Source organism: Bos taurus, chromosome 14 (genome assembly GCF_002263795.3).
Source record: "Bos taurus isolate L1 Dominette 01449 registration number 42190680 breed Hereford chromosome 14, ARS-UCD2.0, whole genome shotgun sequence".
Taxonomy (NCBI): Eukaryota; Metazoa; Chordata; class Mammalia; order Artiodactyla; family Bovidae; genus Bos; species Bos taurus.
In genome coordinates, this window is record NC_037341.1 from 77,016,705 (window position 1) to 77,039,173 (window position 22,469).

Sequence of the window (22,469 nt, forward strand, 5' to 3'; positions counted from 1 at the left end):
GTGGATGTTACCATAGGCACCGTGGTTAGTTATGAAGAGCTACTGAAGGCCGTGGCATTTCAGAAACCTCTAAAGAAAGATCCAGGGAAGGACATTCCAGGCAGAGGAAAAGTAACTATAAGGGCCCTGATCAAGGACATTTCCAGCGCAGAGACGCTTGTGACGAGAGCACTGTGACTGAGGGAGAGAAGACAAGGAGGGGAGTCAGGGCAGGCAGGGACAGCCGCCTGTGGAGTGTTAGCAGCCAGCTCCCCAGGAGAGACTTTGTACGATGGCACAGGGAAGCTGCCGGGAGGCTGGAAGCGAAGGAGTGGTGCAGACTGCAATGACATGGTGCTCTTCAGAACCAGCGGGAGTTCCGAGATCATCTCATTTGGTTATTTTTATGGATGAGGAAACTGGTAGAGGTTCCCAGAACATACAGACGGATCCCTCACGATCCCTCGCTTCCTTGCCTTGGACCATCTGACGGTGACTTTTCACAAAAAGGCTTAAGTTCCTTTTCCTGACCCATAATTGACCCATTTTAGTCCTGGCTCTGGCCTTCCCCTTGGCCTCTGGGTCTCTTGACATTCTTCGGCAAGCGGATAAGAGGAGTGGCCTAGAGCCCGATTGAGTTTTCCAAATTCAAACTCAGCTTCTACTCAAAGGCTGTGAAAGTGAAAGTCGCTGAGTCCTGTCCAGCTCTTTGCAACCCCGTGGACTGTACAGCCCATGGAATTCTCCAGGCCAAAGAATACCCACTGAAGTGGATAGCCTTTCCGTTCTCCAGGGGATCTTCCCAACCCAGGGATCAAACCCAGGTCTCCCGAATTACAGGCAGATTCTTTACCAACTGAGCCACCAGGGAAGCCCACGACTACTGCTGTGAGTAGCTTATCCCTTCTCCAGGGGCTTTTCCCAACCCAGGAATCGAACTGGGGTCTCCTGCATTTCAGGCAGATTCTTTACCAACTGAGCTATCAGGGAAGCCCTCAAAAGCTGCTGCTGCTGCTAAGTTGCTTCAGTCGTGTCCGACTCTGTGCGACCCCATAGACGGCAGCATTCAAACGTAAATCCAAACTTTACCCTCTACTCCGCCTTGGATGATTTGTTTGTTCTACCTCCTCAAGCCTGTTTCTACATCCAGAATGTAATAAGAGTATCTAGGGTTGTGGGAGTGCTAGATGAGCTAGATCCTGTGATGTAGGCACGTAAGCTAGCATGGTTCCCGGTGCGGTTAACTGCTCCGTGAAGATCGTCCTCAGCCGGCCGAGAGGCGGAGACCTGTGCAGTGGGAATCAACGTCGTGAGAAAACGGACCTGAGCCCAGACTCCGGCCCAGTCACTCACGGGCCGTTGTCACCATCACCCTGCGTGAGCCTCGGGATCCTTCTGAACGCTACTTACTTTATTTGTAAATTAGTGAGAAATTCTGCTTCTCATTATGCTATGGGTAATATGCAGCATAATATGGTTCTGGAACATTTTCTTTATTGAATAAATGGTTTAATTGTTATTACAGCACTTCCCATTGTAAAATCATGAACTGGTTTTTCTGTTTCTCTAACTTGGATGTGGAGAGTGAAAAAGCTGGCTTAAAGCTCAACATTCAGAAAACGAAGATCATGGCATCCGGTCCCATCACTTCATGGGAAATAGATGGGGAAACAGTGGAAACAGTGTCAGACTTTATTTTGGGGGGCTCCAAAATCACTGCAGATGGGCTGCAGCCATGAAATTAAAAGATGCTTACTCCTTGGAAGAACAGTTATGACCAACCTAGATAGCATACTCAAAAGCAGAGACATTACTTGGCTAACTAAGGTCCGTCTAGTCAAGGCTATGGTTTTTCCTGTGGTCATGTATGGATGTGAGAGTTGGACTGTGAAGAAAGCTGAGCGCCGAAGAATTGATGCTTTTGAACTGTGGTGTTGGAGAAGACGCTCGAGAGTCCCTTGGACTGCAAGGAGATCCAACCAGTCCATTCTGAAGGAGATCAGCCCTGGGATTTCTTTGGAAGGAACGATGCTAAAGCTGAAACTCCAGTACTTAGGCCACCTCATGCGAAGAGTTGACTCATTAGAAAAGACTCTGATGCTGGGAGGGATTGGGGGCAGGTGGAGAAGGGGACGACAGAGGATGAGATGGCTGGATGGCATCACTGACTCGATGGATGTGAGTCTGGGTGAACTCTGGGAGTTGGTGATGGACAGGGAGGCCTGGTGTGCTTCGATTCATGGGGTCGCAAAGAGTCGGACACGACTGCGCGACTGAACTGAACTGAACTTGGATGAAAAAGCTCACATTTACTTAAGGAATACTTTCAGAGTTCCCTCTCTTACAGAGAAAAAAACATTTTTGGAAATCTGATAATACTGCAAGCACGATTCTGAGGATTTTATATAGCCCTGAGGCACCGATGTAGCTCAGTCTGCCCCAGGTTGCCCAGAACAGAGTTTGGGTATTTAGCCATCCGCCGTGCGGCCTCAGGGTGTCACAGTAGCAATGCATTCAGATTATGCATGAAGTGCTACTCTGGAAAGGGCTTCCGCAGTGGCTCAGTGGTCAAGAATCTGCCTCCAGTGCAGGAGCCGCAGGAGCTGAGGGCTCGATCTCTGAGTCTGGAAGATCTAAAGGAGCACATAGCAACGCACTCCAGGATTGTTGCCTGGAGAACCCCAAGGACAGAGGAGCCTGGGGGGCTGCAGTCCATAGGGTCACAAAGAGTCAGACACAACTGAAGTGACTTAGCACGCACGCACTACTCTGTAAAACAAAGTTATATCGACATACTGGTCATTTTTAGGGTTTTCTGCCAAAGCCCCTCTAATCACTGAAGTGGCAGGAGATAGCATCAAGTATACATCTAATAGGGCTTGCCTTGTGGCTCAGCTGGTAAAGAATCTGCTGTGTGGGAGACCTGGGTTCCATCCCTGGGTGGGAAGATCCCCTGGAGGAGGGCATGGCAACCCACTCCAGTATGCTTGGGTTTCCCTGGTGGCTCAGCTGGTCAAGAACCAGCCTGCAGTGTGGGAGACCTGGGTTCCATCCCTGGGTTGGGAAGATCCCTTGGAGGAGGGCATGGCAACCCACTCCAGTATTCTTGGGCTTCCCTGGTGGCTCAGCTGGTAAAGAACCTGCCTGCAGTGCGGGAGACCTGGGTTCCATCTCTGGGTTGGGAAGATCCCCTGGAGGAGGGCATAGCAACCCACTCTAGTACTCTTGTCTGGAGAATCCCATGGACAAAGGAGCCTGGAGGGCTACAGTCCGTGCAGTTGCAAAGAGTCAGACACGACAGAGTGACTAAGCACAGCACAGCATACATCTAATAAACGGATGAGTTCAACTTCCCTTAGTAATGCTTTCAGACTTTGAAAGCATTAGTTCCTAAATGTGTCTTTTTCTTTCATGATAACCTAGTAACATCTCAACTTTTCCTTATAACTAAGTCTATTTAGCTTTTAAAAGTAGTTGGTAAATTCTAATATTGTTTCAATCAAGCAGAACTGGAGTGGAAGTATTAGGTGGGATAATTACACTGGAAATGCAAATTGCACATTTACAATCTTTGATATTCCACGGTGTCTGCCACACGGAATACCGCGAAGTACTCAGTAAAAGTCCACCTCTCCTTAGAGCTTTGGTCGGGGGCGAGATCACCAGTGTCTGGAGCCATCTTGATATCACCACTGGTGAGGGCCAGTGTGCTACGGGCCTCCAGGAATGCTGTAAAACACCCTATAATTCACAGAGCAGCTCCCTGTAACAAAAATTAGTCCCAAATGTTAATAGTACCCTGATCATGAAACCCTGCCTTAAGAGTATCCATAAGGTAATGCTTTTGTAAAAATTATGTATGGATCCAGCAAGACGAGAGCCCTGGGACAGTTGTTTGCCCACAATATGCCTTCACTCATTTTTGTTGGTGGGATGGGATAGAAAACGGAAAATCTCACCGCTGTACCTTCCAAAGCTTGTTTGTTCACTTTGCTTCAGCGTATCTCCCATAACGGCTCTCCTATCTGAATCATGATAGTTGGTATATGTTAGTAGTAACTTCATCACATGATTCAACTTCTCATTTGCTTATAAATCACCAGGTTGTACGGGGAATTTTTGACTTCCTTTTAGAAACAAGAACAATTTAATTTTTCCGTACAAGGGGAATTATAGGCATGACAAGTAATTTTTCCCCCTTACCTAGGGCAAGAGTCAGGATTCACTGTTATAATAGAGCAAAACAGTCTTTCCCACCCCAAATGTTAAATTTGAATGTGTACTTTTAATAACTTTGTTGTTGCTGTGTTAGGTTGTTGTTTAGGGTGCCCTCGAGTGTCTCCATGTAACTTTTTCTGCCAGTGAGAACCTGGCTTTTACCCCTCCCGAAAGCAGGAGTAAATCCCTGTATGCTTCCGGGGCCTCACTCACGCCAGAATAGCCCATGGAAGGCTTGTTGTTCAGTCACTCAGTCGTGCCTGATTCTTTGTGACTCCGTGCACTGCAGCACTCCAGGCCTCCCTGGAAGGCCTCGATCCAGGTCAATCCGGTTTTCTGAAAACTGTCTTAAAAGTATACAGATGGGAAAAGGGCATTTTTATTACCCTAGGAAATATATGGATAGGCCACAGGATACAGAAATGGTTACATTTTATAACCGTGTAGTTTGTTAATTTTTTACTTATCTAGGTTAACTCTAAAGAGAGATTAAGTCTATTTTATGCAAGGAAAGATATCGTGAAAGTTTTGGACTGCTCAGTGAGGATTTGGGGAAAGGAGAAAGCAGTCTATAACCTGAAACTACCGCACTGACGTCGAATCTCCACGGCACTTTCTTTATGCTCCGTTGTTTCATATTGTGTGAGTTTGCTTTACCGCTTCACCAGAATTGTCTCTTACAGGCCGCAGCGTTCTCAGTCACTCTGTGCGAACCACCTCCGCTGTTCAGCACCTCCCCGCCCCTGTGTGTCTCCGTCCTGTTCTCCTCCTCCCCCTCTTCCTCTCCTCTCCTTTCTCTCTCTTTCTCCTTCACTTGAGCAGAGAACGTAATATGCACTTGGATGAATAAATTTCTGTACGTTAATATCTTACGGCAAAAAAGGAACGGTATAGTCAACATCCTTTGAGGTGATGGGATGTCTTTTTCTTTCCTCTCTTCCTTGTTTTTTTTTCCTTTGTCTCATCTTTGATGATGCTAAAAGAGTTTATAAACAAGTCAAAAAAAAAAAACAGCAACCAACGCAAGGTCAAAACTGGTCAGTCGAAGCCACGTGCTACCCTGCTCACCAGCCACAGCAGGGCCTGTTTGCACTGTTTTTCTAACACCTGTGATGGCTATCCCGTCTACTTTCAGCTCCTCCCCACTCGGGGAGACAGTGAATACAGCAGTTACCCGTGAGGTGCGGAGTTCTAGAACAGACAGAAGCTGACGGGCTGGCAGGAGCCTGCCTGAGCTGACCCTGCTCGTGCTCGGCTGCCGCCCAGCCGCTTCGCGTGCGGGGCGCACACGGAGGGGTGCACGTGAGGGCCTGCTCCAGAGTAGGGAAAAGAGACTGTTTCTCTTCATAGTGATTTTTTGGCCCCCTGAAAATGTCCACTTTATTTATATTTTATAGCACATACAGTAGTATAATGCTGTGAGCATAACATTTATTATTTTTAGAAATTCGGTATCGGTGGTTCGTGTTCACCACCGATGAACTGGGCCGCGTGGCTGCGTCAGCCACAGAGTCGGGAGTCACTGTTGGCCCGGAGGCCCAGGTGCCCACACCCAGGCTTTGCGGGTTGCCCTCGCCCTTGGTTCTGCTGTCTCCCCCGTCTCCAGTGACGCTGATATCACTGTTTACCACGTATTTCGTGCCCAGTGTGCTGGGCACCTTGGCCATGCCCGATAAGGCCTTCCCCTCAGCAGCACAGCCACGTTTGGCACAGTTTCTCTTGAGCAGGGTCTGAAGCTTTCCTTCTGTTTTCCATTTCTTTCCTCCTCTGTGATGCTTCCAGGTAGCTCCTCGACTACTTCTGTATCTCTCATTCTCGACACCTAACTGCTTTCGGAAAGCATGCAGTCCTTTAAAGAAAAAGGTGGTTTAGTCACTATGTATACTTTCAAAATTGCACATCCAAGGCCTTCCCTGGTGGTCTAGTGGTTGGGACTTCCTCTTCCAATGTTGCAGGGTGGGGTGGGGAGGGGAGGTATGGGCTTGATCCCTGGTCGAGGAGCTGGGATCCCACGTGCTTCGCAGCCAAACAGTCAAAAGCATGAACGGAGACCATGCTATAACAGATTCGACAGAGACTTTAGAAAACAATATGTGTTAAATTTAAAAAAAGTCTCTAAAAAAATAAAATTGTACGTCAAATATTGAATGCTTTTGCCCAGCCAAAACCACTCCATTCTTAACAAGCTCAAACTTTCTTCTTTGCTCCTTATGGTTATTTCATAATTCCTCTGAAACTCCCCAGCCCTCCTGGGGCCTAATCAATGTTTCATATCAATTAAGCTGCTAAGGGCAAGAGACTCAGTACACCTCACAATCTTGACAACAGGCCTTCTGTTAGAGAAAACAAACTGAAAGAAAGAAGTCAGACCTCTGATGAAATATCACTAAAATACTTTAAATTAAAAAAAAAAAAACAATTATACAGGCAACCAGAGATTTACACTTCAAGTTACAAATTCAGCTGCCTAGTACCATTTCTTCTTCACCTCCCCATCCATCAAGAGATAACTTGAGTTTGATTTCTGGTAAATTTACTGTCTGGGTAAATGTTTTATTTCTCCAAATACTCCACTATACTGTAAGGTAAGCTCCAAGTAGTAACAAGTGCATGAGAATGTATAGGGTATATTTGTCTGTGTTGTTTATGGAGGGCAGGACATTTACCAATTCGCTTGGGGTGGGGCAGAATGTGTCAGTTGAAAATGTTTATTGAATTTTCAAAACTGTCACACTTGGGTCGTTCCTGGCCACACCACAAGCATTTGAGTTAAAGAATTATCTTTATAATGTGTGTGGAATTGCAATGTGAAGGAGAAGGAGAACTAAAAATCGCAAATAAGAAAATAAAGGCAAATTTATAAAAGTTCAAGCCCGAGCGTAAATCGTGCCAGTTGGTATCGCCAGAGTCCAGAGTCGCAGGCTCACTGCCAGCTGCCTTCAAACTGCGTGTGAGAAGCATGGGCGCTAAGAGACAAATGTTCTGGTAGCGAGTCTGCTTTTATATCTCTCTTTTATATTATAAAATATGTCTCTTCTCTACCCAGTTGAATTTGCAGATAATGAGGTTTGGGTGTCTATAAAACAGCTGTCTCTGCCCACTCCCGTTCTCTGTGCAGACACGCCTGGGCGGCAACAGAAACCGCGCTTTCGTCCGGAGCCCCTCGGAATGTCACTCCCTGCCCCTCCATGGATAAGCACAGAGCTCCCGCCAGCTCGTGGGCTTGGACCAGCATGCACTGTTTTCGGATCCCCGCTGCTTCCTCCATCTGTCCATCTGTCCATCCATCCATTCGCTCCTCCTTTCATTCAACAGATAATTCTCAGGCCCTATGATCCAGATAACTGCTGGGTACTGGGGCCTCTGCGGTACCAAAAGACAGAGTCCTTACCCTCCTAAAACCTCTTTGCCCAGACTGGTCATCACTCAAACATACATCTGCACACACACACCGACTTACATTACAGATAGAATTGACAAGTTCGCTTGTTAGCTCTTAAAATCAATTCCTGGTGCGAGAACCCGAGCCCAAAGTCGTCACTGGACTGGAGTTTCCTTATTGCTCACTTCTAACTGCACCTTTTCCTGCTTGCTTCTCAGTTCTTTCCTGGGCTGGACCCCACCCTTCTATCTTCTCTGCTTGGCTTCTACAATCTCCCTGCCCATGACAGGTCACTGCACGGGGGTCTTGTGTCCCATTAAACTAATCTCACACACAGGAGCGAGAAGGGTGAATTCTTTAAGCCCAGGTTGCCTGGTATTTTCAAGGACTTCCATTTGTAATATACTTTCAAGGGATTCAAGTGCCCTTGGGGGAATGACTTCCCTTCAACTAACGTGTTTGGAATCATCCAAATTTCACATGAGTTGAGGGAGTATGGTAGAAATACATGGACATGCTTAAACATTTAATGACCAAAATATTTTTCCTGAGCTTCCAGGCTGCGCTGCCTGGGAATAACTTAAATAAAAGGGAGAATCTGATTCCTTGTTTACTGCACACAGTCGATTCTCACCTGGCTAAAATTAGCTTTTAAATCACTGGGTTCTACATGGCTGCAGTGCACGAGGTCCCCAGGGACTGCACGGTTACTCTCGCTCTTACCCTGCTGATTACCTGTGATTATCTGCCTGGTCAAGTTGTCAAATGGCTGCCATTAAATGCCTTCAAATCTAAAGGACTTAATTGGCTCTCTCATCATCTCCGGATCCTGGATTTTATGCCTTGACTGTTTTGTTTCCTTCTGTACAATTGGAGCTGAGTTGCCTCCACTGGATGGTGACTTGTACACCTCATTCAGGATTCTGATTTTATGTCATGCCCAGACAAGCCCCAGATTAATTTCATGGCAAGAGATTTCCATATGTACCCTGAGGATAGATTTTCCACTTTACAGAGCACTCCAAGGGACTCTATTCTGCCAACATTGCTAAGTCAGCAAAACAGAATGACCATCACGCTTCCCCACCTGTCTATTTTGGTTTAGTCTTTGAATGTTTTGCCAATCGTACGTGTTCTCAGAAGCTCAGGGGCAGAGATTCAGAATAGAACCTTCCTCCTGAAACATTTTCCGAGCCTTCCCCAAATCACTCCTTTTAGCTTTGCTTCACTATTAGCTTCACTAATATGTATTAGTGAAAATCATTCAGTTGTGTCAGACTCTTTGCAACCCCATGGACTATATAGTCCATGGAATTCTCCAGGCCAGAATACTGGAGTGGGTAGCCTTTCCTTTCTCCAGGGGATCTTCCCAACCCAGGGATCAACCCAGGTCTCCCACATTGCAGGTGGATTTCTTACCAGCTGAACCACAAGGGAAGCCCAAGAATACTGGAGTGGATAACCTATCCCTTCTCCAGTGGATCTTCCCGACCCAGGAATCAAGCCGGGGTCTCCTGCACTGCAGGCAGATTCTTTACCAACTGAGCTATCAGGGAAGCCCAAAGTTCTGTTACATGCTAGAAAAGCTACTGAAGAGGTTTAGGTATATTAACTCATTTAATTCTTAAAATAACCCTCTAGCAGTTACTATTATCATTCCTGCTCACAGATAGAGTGAGGCAGAGAGAAGTTAACTTGCCTGAGGTCATGTATCTGGGGAGTGCTGTGTACCTTGCCCCAGGTCTCCAGAAGACTGAACGGGGCTGTAAAAAGCTCATTTCTCATATGTCTCAATTTTAGTGTAGCAACTACTAACTCATAGGCTTCACAAAGTAAAAATGTTAGTCGCTCAGTCATGTCCGACTCTTTTGTGACCCCGCGGACTATACCTCTGTCTGTGGGATTCTCCTGGCAAGAATGCTGGAGTGGGTTGCCATTCCCTTCTCCAGGGGATCTTCCCGACCCAGGGATCGAACCCACATCGCCTGTGTCTCCTGCACTGTAGGCAGCTTGAGTCTCTACCTGCTGAGCCACCAGAGAAGCCTGGCTTCACATTTGGCTACGAAAATTCTCAGAACTATGTGAGACTCTCACCATCTTTTCTGTTGCAGATAGGTATTGACGGTTAATGCTGAACATTTGAGAAAAGGAGACAGGGTGTTCAGGATTTAAAAATAAAAGCCCTTATTGCTCTACAATTGGTGTTTCATTTGTCATTTTCGTCATTACTTTGCCGCCATCTAGTGGCCCAGATGAAAATTTTAAATATGTTGCTGCCATCTAGTGACCGAAATGAAAATAACATGCAAATAATTTTGCCTTCTCATTTGCATTTTAAGTCTTAAGTGCTACCTTGATGAACTTGTTTAGCCCCTAAGTCATGTCTGACTCTTTGCTACTACCTGGACTGTATCTTGCCAGGATCCTCTATCCATGGGATTTCCCAGGCAAGTATACTGGAGAGGGTTGCCATTTCCTTTCTTCAGCAGATCTTTCTGACCCGAAGATCAAACTCATGTCTCCTGCTTGGCAGGCGGATTCTTTACCACTGAGCTACCTGGTTAGGAGTCGTTTTTTAAAAAATCATTAAACATTCATATACTAAATCCAAAATTCAAAAAAAAATAACATCTGCAGTTCTTTTTTCTTCTCACTTATTCTTTCTCTGCTAAAATAATGTATTTTGCTCATGTCCAGAGTCCATTTTAATTTGATATTAAAATATCAAATAAGCAGGTTTTACAGGAGAAACTAAAATCTAATTAATTTTATTTATGCGTGGTGTCTGATGTAGTTTTGGTTAGAATGAGTTTATTTGCACCTATTCTTATTTGAGTAACATACTAATTTTTCATATCTCGCCAAGCTTGTTTATAGTTGATCAATTTCACCCATATTTGTTGAATTATATAAATGATTATAGTTAGACACTGAAATCTGCCATTTTACACATTCTGTGTAGAATTCTTCCCATTCATCTACATAAATATTCACCGATTGCACGTAAAGAATTCTGAACCAGTGGTCCTGAATAGTTATTTACCTCTTCATAAATATATTCTGTCTTCCCATTAAATGGGTGGGAATTATATTTGCAGCCTCAAAAGGTAACAAGGCCCTATATTCAGTAAATTCTTATTGGTTGATGCCCCACTCATAGACTTTCAAGGTTGTCATCATCTGACTATTATAACACCCTTCCTTTAAATTAGTTTTTGCCCTTTGTTGAAGTTTTAAAATGCCTGAAATGATTATATCCTCAAGAACGAGAGTTCACAGATGTGAAACATTTTCACCACAGCAGCTCCTACCCAAGTCGCTTCTGTAGGCTGTATATGCCTAAAACATCTTTGTTTGGAAACCTGTCCATGATCAGAAAATATGATCCTCCCACTGAATACAGACTACAAGTGTGGTTTTGATGTTCTAGTGGACATTTCTAGGAACTCAGCACTTTTGAGTTGCAGGCAGAAGTTGAGAGGAAGTTTTAAGTTGAGTGATAATTGTGATCATTGGCAATGACTTGGGTGAGGGGCGGGGAATATATATTCTACTGGGAAGCTACTACCTAAAGCTAAAGAGGTCACTTTCCAAGGAGACCCAAACTAAATGAAATGAAGAAAGAAACAGTATGAATCTTCATCCTGTGTTGTTCAAGGAGATAAGTATTTGTCCTGGGTTTATCCATGTTCGTGACATTATTTATTCACCAAATATTTGCTGAGGGCTTATTAAGTGCCAGACACCATGCTGCTAAGTCGCTTCAGTCATGTCCGACTCTGTGTGACCCCAGAGACGGACACCATACTAGAATGTTAGCATATGAGACTCAAGTCTACGCCATCAGGGAGCTCATGGTCTAGGGAGATACTTTCCTGGATTAGATATTTCCCCTCAACACCGCTGCAGCTTTGTCTAGCCCATCCTTCAGCAAGTGCCACTGTAGCTGAACTAAGCCCTACGTTCCTCCACCACACAGTGTTTTTGCGGCGCTCCCTGCATTACCAAGTAAGTACCCTGAGAGAATCAGCTTGTGTATTACCACTAATTGATGAAAACTCCACACCTCCTAATTTCAAGGGATTTAATTAACACACCCAGTTTGCACTGACCAACCTGGTTTAACCTCACCCAAGTGGTAATCTATTAAATAACGTTAGCCTCCCAGGACTCTGTCACGTGACTTGACTTCCGGCTTTGCAGGACTCTCCTGACCCAATACCATTCTCATTCCTTAGGCTAACTCAATTACTGCTGCCATTTTCAAAAGTAAGTTAACAGATTAGCCAGTGACGTGATGAGAGTTCATCAAGGCTACTCACGGCAAAATTGGACTTTATGCCTAAAGATATTTCACTTTTGAAGGTCTCAAATATATGGATGTTTGCAGTGTCAGACAGACGTCATCTCAATGTGCATTTAAAAAAATAATGACATAAAGGCTACAGTCTGACGATTCCATGCCCCAAAGTTAGCAACCATGGTACTGATAAGGACCCCCTAACCTAACCAGTCCACACTGTCAACTCTGTGGCTACACAAGCCCCTTCTGGCCTGCAGTTTCCTTGGAAAGCCCCCAGGAAGTGCTCCAGCCACTCCACAAGGAAAGCAGCTTCCAGTCAAGCTCAGAATGAGTCCCTTCAGTTATGAAAACTCACAAAGTTCCCCCTCCACAAAAAACAACTCTCAAGTGTCTGCATTCATGTCTTTATTAGTTTGGATGATCAGTACACTGCTTTTATTTCAAGTGCAGTCATTCACTCCTGCGAGTTCTAGGACTTGTTAATCCCACCCTCACATTGGAAATACATCAGAGACATTTTTTACCTTAAGAAGCATGCAAAGATAAAAGTAGTAAAATGAAAAATAAATGGCCCTCCTTCAGGTAAAGAAAAATATCAGGATAAAGTCAACTACCTTCATGAAGAAAACATTCAAATAATGGGTCAAATTTTTAAAAAAAATTCCTGGTCAGTGTGTTTTACTTTCATTGATAATCAAAACCAGGAGACCTCTACAGCGGTTTTAAATGTTAATAAATGATGCACTTCTTATTGGTTTATTTAAGGGTTAAAATGCATAATCATCTCCATTCTTGATGTTCACAGTCACTTTAATTTCTGCTACAGAATCTGCAGACTCCTCTACGCCCACGTATAGAAGTACTCAGTATTTCTTTAGGATGGATAACACATCATAGAAAAAGGGTAAACGGAAGTTCTGTGAAATTTAAGATGACACAGAAACGGTGCCCAGGAGGCACTTTTTCCCTGTCTTTACTCTCCTCACCCTGCTTCTTCTTCTTCTTTGAAACCTTACTAGAAATGCTACTTTTATAGGCAAGGTGTTATCACAGAGGCCAAGCGCTCTCACATCAGATCCTGGGAATAGTAGCTCTGATTTCCTGGTGATGGCGTCTCTCATCTGCTCTGCTCTGCGTGGAAACACGGGGATGGACCCGGAGTATACTGGAGTCAGAAGCACCAAGAGGAGGTGAGGGACCAAGCTCTGCAGGGCCGGCTTCCTTTCCTGAAGAGGGCGAGCTCCAGCGGCCTCACTTGAAGGAGGCCTTCACGATCCTGCCCTTGATGGGCTGCGGAGGGCGCCAGTTCCTCACCAGGGGCACCGGGGGCTCGTTCTCCGCGCTGGAGTACAGAGTGCGCAGCTTGGCTATCTGCAGGCGGGAAGGGGAGACGTCACACCACGTCCACCCAAGCGGACGCTAAGCGTGGGACAGAGAGAGATGGCTGGCTTTCTGGACGAGCCAACCACAAAACCGTCTCCAGTGTTCAGTCTAGAGTTACTGGTTGCCAGTTCCAGAGTAAGAACAACCTCTTTGTGGTTAAAAAAAAAAAAAAAAATACATACACACACACACCCACCTTTTTCTTCCTTTTGTAGAGGATCACTATCCCCTGTGATTAAAACCTTTTCATCTAGAATTCTGAAACAATTATCTTAATCTGATGAATTATATATAAGAGTGGAAGACAGCGTCAGTGTAAGTAATAAGCTCAACTGGCCTTCACTGCATAATGGAATCAATTTACATGACTGTAATTTACAGGAAGGGAAGCCTAAGCAGAAGACCAAAGGCATTTGAAAGCAGACAGAGGGGAGGTGGAATCTCAGATGCTACCCTTGGCTGTGTGGTCATAAGCAAGTTACTTAACCTTTCTGAGCATTGGCCTCCTTAGCTGTAAAACTGAGGAACTAGCTGTGTCTGACTCTTGCAATCCATGGACTGTAGCCCACCAGGGGCTTCTGTCCATGGGGTTTTCCAGGCAAGAATACTGGAGTGGGTTGCCATTCCCTTTTCCAGGGATTCTCTTGAGCCAGGGATCGAACCCAGGTCTCCTGCATTGCAGGCAGATTCTTCCACATTCTGAGCCACTAGGGAAGCTGACACCTCACAAGGATGTTCAATCTCTTCCCATCCTTTCCCCAAGGCTGTATTCACCATCCCATTTGCTAAACAGTCCTCAGTATTTGGGGTTCTCCAAATTAGCAAGGACGATGAGATGGTTGGATGGCATCACCAACTCAATGGACATGAGTTTGAGCAAGCTTCAAGGGTTGGTGATGGACAGGGAGGCCTGGCGTGCTGCAGTCCATGGGGTCGCAGAGAGTTGGACAGGACTCATCACCTGAACAGCACCACCATCATCTATAAATGTTGTGCACTTAGCCTGGTACCCTCTGGAAGCTGAGTTTTAGAAAGTTAAACAAGCTGATCGTAATTAACCATGGCAAACTATGAAAGCGCCAGCGGTAGAGATTGGGTAAGCACCTATTTAGCAGCTTTATATTTTCAGAGACTTCCACACACACTCTCTATCTACTCTTAGGGATTCCCTGGTGCCTCAGCTGGTAAAGAATCCGCCTGCATTGGGGGACACCTGGGCTTGATCCCTGGGTTGGGAAGATTCCCTGTAGAAGGGAAAGGCTACCCACTCCAGGATTCTGGCTTGGAGAATCCCATGGTCAGCGGAGCCTGGCGGGTTACAGTTCATGGGGTCGCCAAGAGCCGGACAGGACTGAACGCCTTTCACACACACACACACACACACACACACACACACACACACACACACACACGCTTTCCGGTTAGTGCCGGCACCCCGCGGAGCCCTGCAGATCCGGAGCCCCGCGCCCCACGGCGGGCGCTCACCTGGTCGGAGCTGACCGTGATGGGCTCCTTCAGCAGCAGCCACACGATGCACTCCTCGCAGGGCGGCGTGGTAAAGGAGCCGTGGTAGGTCCAGTAGTCCCGGCAGGCGGGGAACAGGCAGGACGGGTTGAAGTTGTTGAAGGGCGCCTCCTTGCCCTGCGAGAGAGCGGAGGTGAGCAGGCGCGCATGGCGCCCCGCATCTCAGCTTGAGGGGGGTGGATTTCAAAGGCAACGGAGAAAACAAGCTTGGGATCAAATCCGTGTCTTTTAGAAATAAAAGGGGTGCGGGGGGAGGGAGCTGGGCAGGTTTGCATGACATGACTTTGGCACAATCATTGTAATATTTTATCCCTTATTCGCTATCTGTAGAACTATAAACCTACCATTTCTTAAGAAAAAAGACAAACTCATTCTAAACTGACAGAAATATTTCATATAAATTAATGCTGTGGTTCCTGATGATACAAAACAGGCTTGCATTTTTATCACATGTCATCCTCAGAATACTTTACCTAGTGGTAAAACTAAAGTGATGACTAAAACAGTCTCAAAGAATTAAAGTGAGTCTGTTAAGTAGAAGAATTAACTGTTAAGATTTAAAATATACAGGTGCAATCCAGGAGAGAAAGGGGAACACTAGGACCCAAATATTTAGTGCCTCTGCAAGTGTGTAAGAGTGTGTGTGTGTGTGTGTGTGTGTTGGGCAGGGAAACACCACTCAACTTCTCTCTCAAACATTTCATTAAAAATGTAATTATCTGACAGGTTGACTATGAGGGTTAAATAAGCTTATGTATGTGAAACTGCTCTAAAACCAACAAACCACAAAAATATACAAACACAACAGCATTTGCTTTTATAGGTCTGCCTAGCATATTCATTCTGAGAAGGCAATGGCACCCCACTCCAGTACTCTTGCCTGGAAAATCCCATGGATGGAGGAGCCTGGAAGGCTGCAGTCCATGGGATCCCTGAGGGTCAGACATGACTGAGCAACTTCACTTTCACTTTTCACTTTCATGCATTGGAGAAGGAAATGGCAACCCACTCCAGTGTTCTTGCCTGGAGAATCCCAGGGACGGGGCATCCTGGTGGGCTGCCGTCTATGGGGTCGCACAGAGTCGGACACGACTGACGTGACTTAGCAGCAGCAGCATATTCATTGAACAATTTACTAACAGATTTTAGGTGAAAGAAGCACACTTGAAAAATGTAAAAAGAAAAAAATCGATATAACCTGACTTTATGTTCTACGAGGGAAAATGATATTTTTTACCTTCGTCTTAATTTTGTCCAGTGCATCAAGGAGAAGCTGGAACTCGCCTTTCTCACGTCCTATCTGTAAAAAAATAAAAAAGGGAGAGAGAAAGAGAAAGAAAACTAACGATTATAATTTTCTCTTCTCCATAATTTAGGATTGTCTTAAAAGCTGATTTTAATCCATCCATCTACAACCAGTGTTTATAAATCTGCCAGAATATATTGCATGAAGCAAAAACATAAGTTCATCCCTCCCCCGAAATTTTAGGGTAGGTATTTTCTGAACTAAACTTGGACTCTGGGTCTCTGAAATACAAAACCACAAAATTACATGTTGATTTACATCTATGTCCTTGACCTTCTCTGTGAAGTCATTCTGCTTTTCTTTTTAATATAATTGCAGCTAAGAGGACTCAATGTACCTAAAACTAAACCTATTGTCTTTCTGCTCAGACCCACTCCACTTCCTGTAGTGTTGTGCTCAAGCGCTGAAAAGGACCCAGTGAATTCAGAACATAAAACAAATTAGGTCATTCAAAAAGAAAGAAGCCAGATTTTCACCTCTGGCTTAAAATCTAGATCATGTTACCACTAAACTCATGTGTTAATGACACTAAGTCCTCTCTAAACCAAGGCTGGCTCAACAACACACACATTCCATGTGCTATCTTAGCCTGGGATCATGTGAGTGGTGGCCACCCTAAGCTGAGAGGATGTTCAGCCAGGGACTTGGCATCACAGTGATTTCCAACACTGGCTTTTCTGGTTTCCACTGCAATTGACGTGGAGGAGCCAGAAAAGGTAATGAATAAGGCGGCCCTTGCCTTCACTGCCGCTGAAATAAGCTCCTTCAAAGGCTCCGTCCCCACTGCCCCAACACACACACAAACACACCCCGCACCTTGAGAAAATTTAGAAGGCTAGGGCGACCGAAGTATAGCTAAAGGTGCTCTTTTAAGGGAGAACAAAACCTTTTGAGCTGATCTTACCAGAAATATCTTGATTAGCTGAATGAATCTTGAACTTCATTCCTCTCTCCCATATAAATAAAATGACGTGAAACCTAAGCATTGATAAGGAACTAAACTTTGAAAACAACATGCACTCAATTTTTACCTTACCTTCAGAAAAACCCCAACCACAGCTATACCATCGGCATGCTTCAGAGCAGTTGCATAACTGTTATACTTTGAATTCCAGTGAACCAAATGGAGCTGAAACCATAGAACAGACGTTAGGAGGTACATGCCTAAAATAAGGAAATAAGTGTGAAATTATTCACAATAAACCCAACAACTTTACAGTCTAAGATTGCTGAACACTCTCATAGAAGTTGACAGAATTCTAAATGTTAACATGAGATATTTTGGCAAGACTTTTGATGGCTCAAATAAAAAGTTATGACAGGTAGAATTGGCGAAAACCAAACTGTCACTAAATCAATTCATAATACTATGTTAGCTTTGTATATTAGTCCTTTTTCTGACCAAAACAGTGAAATACAGAGCTCTAAACAGGAATCTGCTAACACACTGAAGTCACAATTAACTGGGAAGTAGGAGAGGAAAGATAAGGGGACAAATTCTTGGATGTTTTTCACGCCTCTCTCAGTAACAAACGCTCTAGAACCAGTTGGTAACCTTATCTTAATAAGGTTAAGGTGCTTACATATGCACTAGTTAAATTGGTCAAATTTCCACATTGAATTACACAGAATGGCAAGAGAATACCATAGTTCATGGCAGTTTAAAAATACTGTCTTCAAGAACAAAACTGTGTGATAATCCCGCATATCAAGACCAAACTGCAAGGCTTGGCCCTATTGAGAAGGAATATACTAAATTTTCCCCCTTTTGTGGGGAAAGACGTCTGAAAGGCATTCTCAATTAATTTATCCTGTCACTGGCTGTCTAGATGGCCTGCAGAGAAACAGAATGGTCACGGGGAAGTACTCTGGGTCTCTCACAGTTCAGCTGAGCTGTTTTGTTGAGTTGAGTTAAGCTGCCTTACGATTCTGCCCAAGAGCACGTCCGCAAATGGCTCCAAGGTTCCTGGCTCCTGTGTTGACCAGAGCCTGCCTCTGGAAGAGCCTGGCAGTACAAATGGAATTATCCACCTCCAGGGCATGCGTTGCCCCTTATAGGCTTGGCTTTATACAGAGAGCATGCGGGAGGCTTGTCTTATTTCCGTGTAATATGATGCCTTGATCTGAGCTACAATCATGCGCTTCCTTTAATGGGTTCTCAGGAACAGAGTATATAGTATCTGCTCATTTTAAACTGTGTGTATCTATAGCCAGCTATCTCTCTGCGTGCATAAGTCCATGTGTACATATAAAGTCACACGTATACCTATACTGACGCACCCGCTTCCTTAAGAGACGAGAGCCTGGGCATCAGCCAGCATCGCGGAGTGCTATTTTTAAAGCACCACACTCTCATAAAAGAGGAGGCTTAGGGCACTGGGCAGGATGATGAAGCCAATCAGCACGAAGCAGAGCACCAGTCCAGCACCATTGCGGTGGGACTTCGTTACGTAACCTTCTGGCACCTCTGTTTCCTCACCTGTAGCCCATTCCACAGCCTGCTGAGAGGGTCACAGGGGTTAACACCTGCAGGCACTTAATAAGCACTGGCTCCCCTTCTCTTTTCAGTTCCATTCAGAGCCCTGGTTTTATAAAATTATTATTATTAAGCAGCCATCCACTGTCTAAATATAACCTTGCAAGTCTTCAGGCATGACACTAACTCACCTCCACTGTCTTAACCGTCTAACCCAGAATGCCTGGCAGCTTCGGTTTATGCTAAAACTCCTGCAGCTCTTTTCATGACTACAGGCTGGAAGGACGTGCAGTGGATGTTCTTCTGTCGTTACCTTTCAGCTCAGCTCTCGCTGGGTGAGACTCAGAGTGGGTCCTGTCAGGTCCCCTTACCTCTGCTGCGTACTTGACTCCATCCACGCTGTGCTCCGAGCCGTGATCGTCCGAGGAGCCCCAGTGGAGGTGGAACTGGCGGAGCCGGTATGGCGCGGCGAGGGGACCACCTCTCAGCACTGCGAGCCAGAGAAGCTAGGTCAGCAGTGAGCTCGCACTTCTGGGACGGAGCCCTGCTTTAAACAGCTACCTTAGAGCCAAAGCTTGATGGGCTGGGCTGGTGGTGGCATTCCCAAGTACACTGGTCTCTTTCTTACAAAGTGAAGCCTTGGGGTATGTCAAAATAAATGCTTTCGTTTCTCTTTCTGATTGTGTTTGCTTGTTTTGTGATTTTTTACATGTTAATTTCACATGCATGAAAATAAAATTAAGCCAGCAGATGGGCAATGAAAACAACTAAACCCTAAAATCAAAATCTGTTGTGGGCTGCACTGAGGCGAACAGGACAGTTAGGAGCCGGGCAGACTCAGGGTCCAATCCCAGCCCCATCCCTTGCGAGTTGTGTGATCTCAGGCAAGTTGCTAAACTTCTCTGAACCCGTTTCTGTGTCTCGCCAAAGGTGATAATAATACTAACCTTTCAGAGCTGCTGTGAGGATTAAATGAGATTAAGGACTTTAAACTGCTCATCACAGTGCCTGTCACGGTCATCAAATGTGAATTCCTTCTCCGTATCTTGCCTCCAACTACACTTTTCTTTAAGACTACAGACGAGAGCTCACATCCACAGCTAATTCGGACTGTGTTTATTCAAATGAGATGGAATGGAAAATTCTGAGGTTTCCCAGGGACTCAATCAATGCTGACCCTTAAACGAGATGATTCTCCATAGTATGAGTGTGAGTTTGCTGTCCAAATATCTCAACCTGGCACTTAACTCGGTTTCACTTCATTTAGCCTGGAGAGTGATTTAGAAGTTCAAATATTTTCTAAAGGATATTGGAAACTATACAGAAGCCCTAAAGTCAAAATGTACCAATGTAAGCTAGATCAAAATAGAATTCAGAGCATAGCCATTCTAGAAAAGATAGATTAACTGTTGGTGCTGAAATGGCAGACTGAAAATCATCAGGTAGGTCTAAACTGATAGAACGAGACTAGATGAGCTTGGACACACAGAAATGAGTGTTTTACTTGCATTTTTTTCTATCCATTTTTTGTTTGATTAATTGCTCTTTGCACTTTTACCATCCACTAGGAACCGTTATCATTCAGTGATATGAGTCCAATTTATTAGGATGAATCATAAGAAAGTGTCAATATTCAATCATATTTGCTTACAAAAAGGCTTCTTCATGTGATTCAACCTAAGAGATCCTGTTTAATTTTATTACTTATCCTTCAGAATGGACCTTGATTTAAATGGAGAAAAAAATAACAGATACCAATGAGATGATTATTTAAAGAATATACATTTCTATGATATTCCTTACCTGGAACCGGCTAGTAGGTAGAAATTATAGCTATTACTCTTTTTTTTTTTTTTTTTTTAGCTATTACTCTTTAATTACAGGATCTCTGAGAATATTCATTCATGCACATCAGTAAGGATAATTCTAACTTTTTTACAAATGTGGTTATAGGAAAATACATATTGTATATCAAGTACCAAAATGCTAAAGGTAGATTCTTACCTCATTCACAGTAAAATAAAGTATTTCTAGTTAGCCTTCTTTTATTTCACTGATTTGCTTAATGGTTATAGATGAAATAGACTTTTTTTTAAACATGAGACTTTCCATTTCAGTTCAGTTCAGTTCAGTCGCTCAGTGGCGTCCAGCTCTTTGTGACCCCCACGGACAAACACAAACCAGAACTCAGGGAGAAATTATCAGTCTTGAAAACCCCTCACCAAAATGAGTAGTCGGGCGAGCCCCACAGAAGGCCAGTCTTCTTGCTTCTACCACGGGTCTGCTCTCTCCCCCAGGTCGGCCCCACCCCACACCAAGAGGAGAGTACCTACTTGGTTCTCTGCGTTCCTTGCTCTGTAGGATGGAATCTATGCCACATCTGAGAATGGGAGCCTTGCTCTCCAGGAGTTCGTTAGGATGCAAAACCCCCCTCAAGTATAGACCAGCAGAGCCCAGAGAACACTGCTCTGGCCTCATTACCATCACCTCCTTACTAAGCTTCATTTCAGGGGTACACTGCCAACTTTTAGCTTGGGCATGGGGCCATTTTGGAGCAGCCAGCATGACCGGGGTTAAAGAGTGAGACATTCTTCTTCACTGTATAAATATAATCCTTCAGACGAACACAAAGTCAAGTGTCATCTCCATTTTCAGATAAGAAGTGCTCCCTTGTCCCACCGATTCTGTTGCTGTGACATAAATCACATTTTGCCAATACAGCCATTGAAAATGTTCTTGTGTCTCTACCTAGGTGTCATACTTACTTGACCTGTCATAAGTATCATCAAACACAACCCTGCAGGTCTTCCCATTATTTAGGATGGTCTTGGCAGAGCCTGGGTCATAGGATGCTGTCCATGGCTTCAGGGAAGGGTCGTGGCTGATCTCTTTAGTGTTCAGTTCAATGGGCGACTGGTTCTCTCCCTTGGCATTCGGGAAAAGTTCATGCCAATGGTCAGGACCTAGGAAATCAAATTGAGGGGATTCATTTATCTGGTGGCGCAATCAAAGTCCTCTCTCTAAGTGACTAAATCAGCAAAATACATGGAGGCTGGACAGTGATTATGAAAAGGTCTTGGATATCAGATTGGGCAATACAAGGCTTGGGGGCAAAGACCTGTTCATAGTTTTGTTAACAGCATACCTGTAAGGCTATATTTCACTCTGTGTATTTCCCCAAAGCGTCCCTGTATTGGCTCAAATACAGCCTGAAAGACTTATTTTTGAAGTGAACTTCATCGCATGTTTCACCAATGCCCTCTCCTATCATAGAGCTGGAATCAGCAGTGCCCCTAAGTGGGTTTCAGTATCCCTTTCCCCATCGGGAGGCAGAAACTGCAGGCAGAGCAGCTCGTACCAACACCAGGCTCAGAAAGGAGAAGAAGAGCTTGCCCAGCCAGTCTCCGAGAGAGGGGTACCCCCAAAAGCGGCCCTGGCTGGGTGGGCTTCTCCGTCAGAGGCACTGAGATCTGGGCACATTACGGGTTCCTGCAGTGGGCATACCAGCTGCCCCAGGAGAGGGAGAGATGAAAGCGATCAAGGTGAGCCGGCCGGCCGTGCGGGGTCCTAGGGAAGGGCTTGGCGGGAGCGCCCCCGACCCCCGCACCCCGGCAGCGGGCCGCCGGACACTCACCGTTGTGGTCGGCGTAGCCCCACTCCTTGGCCATGGCGGTGCGCGGCGCTGCCTCGGCTCCCGCCGTGCGCGGCCCGCCGGCGCCCCTTTTATGCCGGGCCCCTCACTCCCACATGGCCTTATTAGGTCAGCGAGGGTGGGGCGGGGGGCTAAAGAGACCGGGGTGGTGCTCGGGAGGCGGGCTGGGGGAAGCCAATGAATTCCGCGGGCTGGACAGCTGTCGGGATGGGGGGAGACGGCCCCCGCCCCTTGGCCCTGGAAGGG

The 22,469-nt window shown here is 45.3% G+C and overlaps 1 protein-coding gene across 2 annotated transcripts; it reads right to left on the minus strand.

Moving 5' to 3' along the window:
• Positions 1 to 12,270: 12,270 nt before the first annotated feature.
• Positions 12,271 to 22,267, minus strand: CA3 (carbonic anhydrase 3). Of its 2 annotated transcripts, NM_001034437.1 has the most exon segments (7): positions 12,271 to 13,253; positions 14,751 to 14,906; positions 16,027 to 16,089; positions 17,132 to 17,224; positions 18,943 to 19,061; positions 21,337 to 21,534; positions 22,206 to 22,267. In NM_001034437.1, coding segments are annotated over 7 exon segments (783 nt in total). In that variant the 5' UTR covers positions 22,240 to 22,267; the 3' UTR covers positions 12,271 to 13,133.
• Positions 22,268 to 22,469: the final 202 nt, after the last annotated feature.

Coding starts and splice junctions, on each gene's coding strand:
- CA3 (XM_005215660.5), bottom strand. CDS start 21,160: ATGTCTCACTCTTTAACCCCGGTCATGCTGGCTGCTCCAAAATGGCCC. Junction 14,907..16,026: donor TGGACAAAATTAAGACGAAG/GTAAAAAATATC, acceptor GCTCTCTCGCAG/GGCAAGGAGGCGCCCTTCAA. Junction 13,254..14,750: donor TCACGGTCAGCTCCGACCAG/GTGAGCGCCCGC, acceptor TCCCGCCTGCAG/ATAGCCAAGCTGCGCACTCT.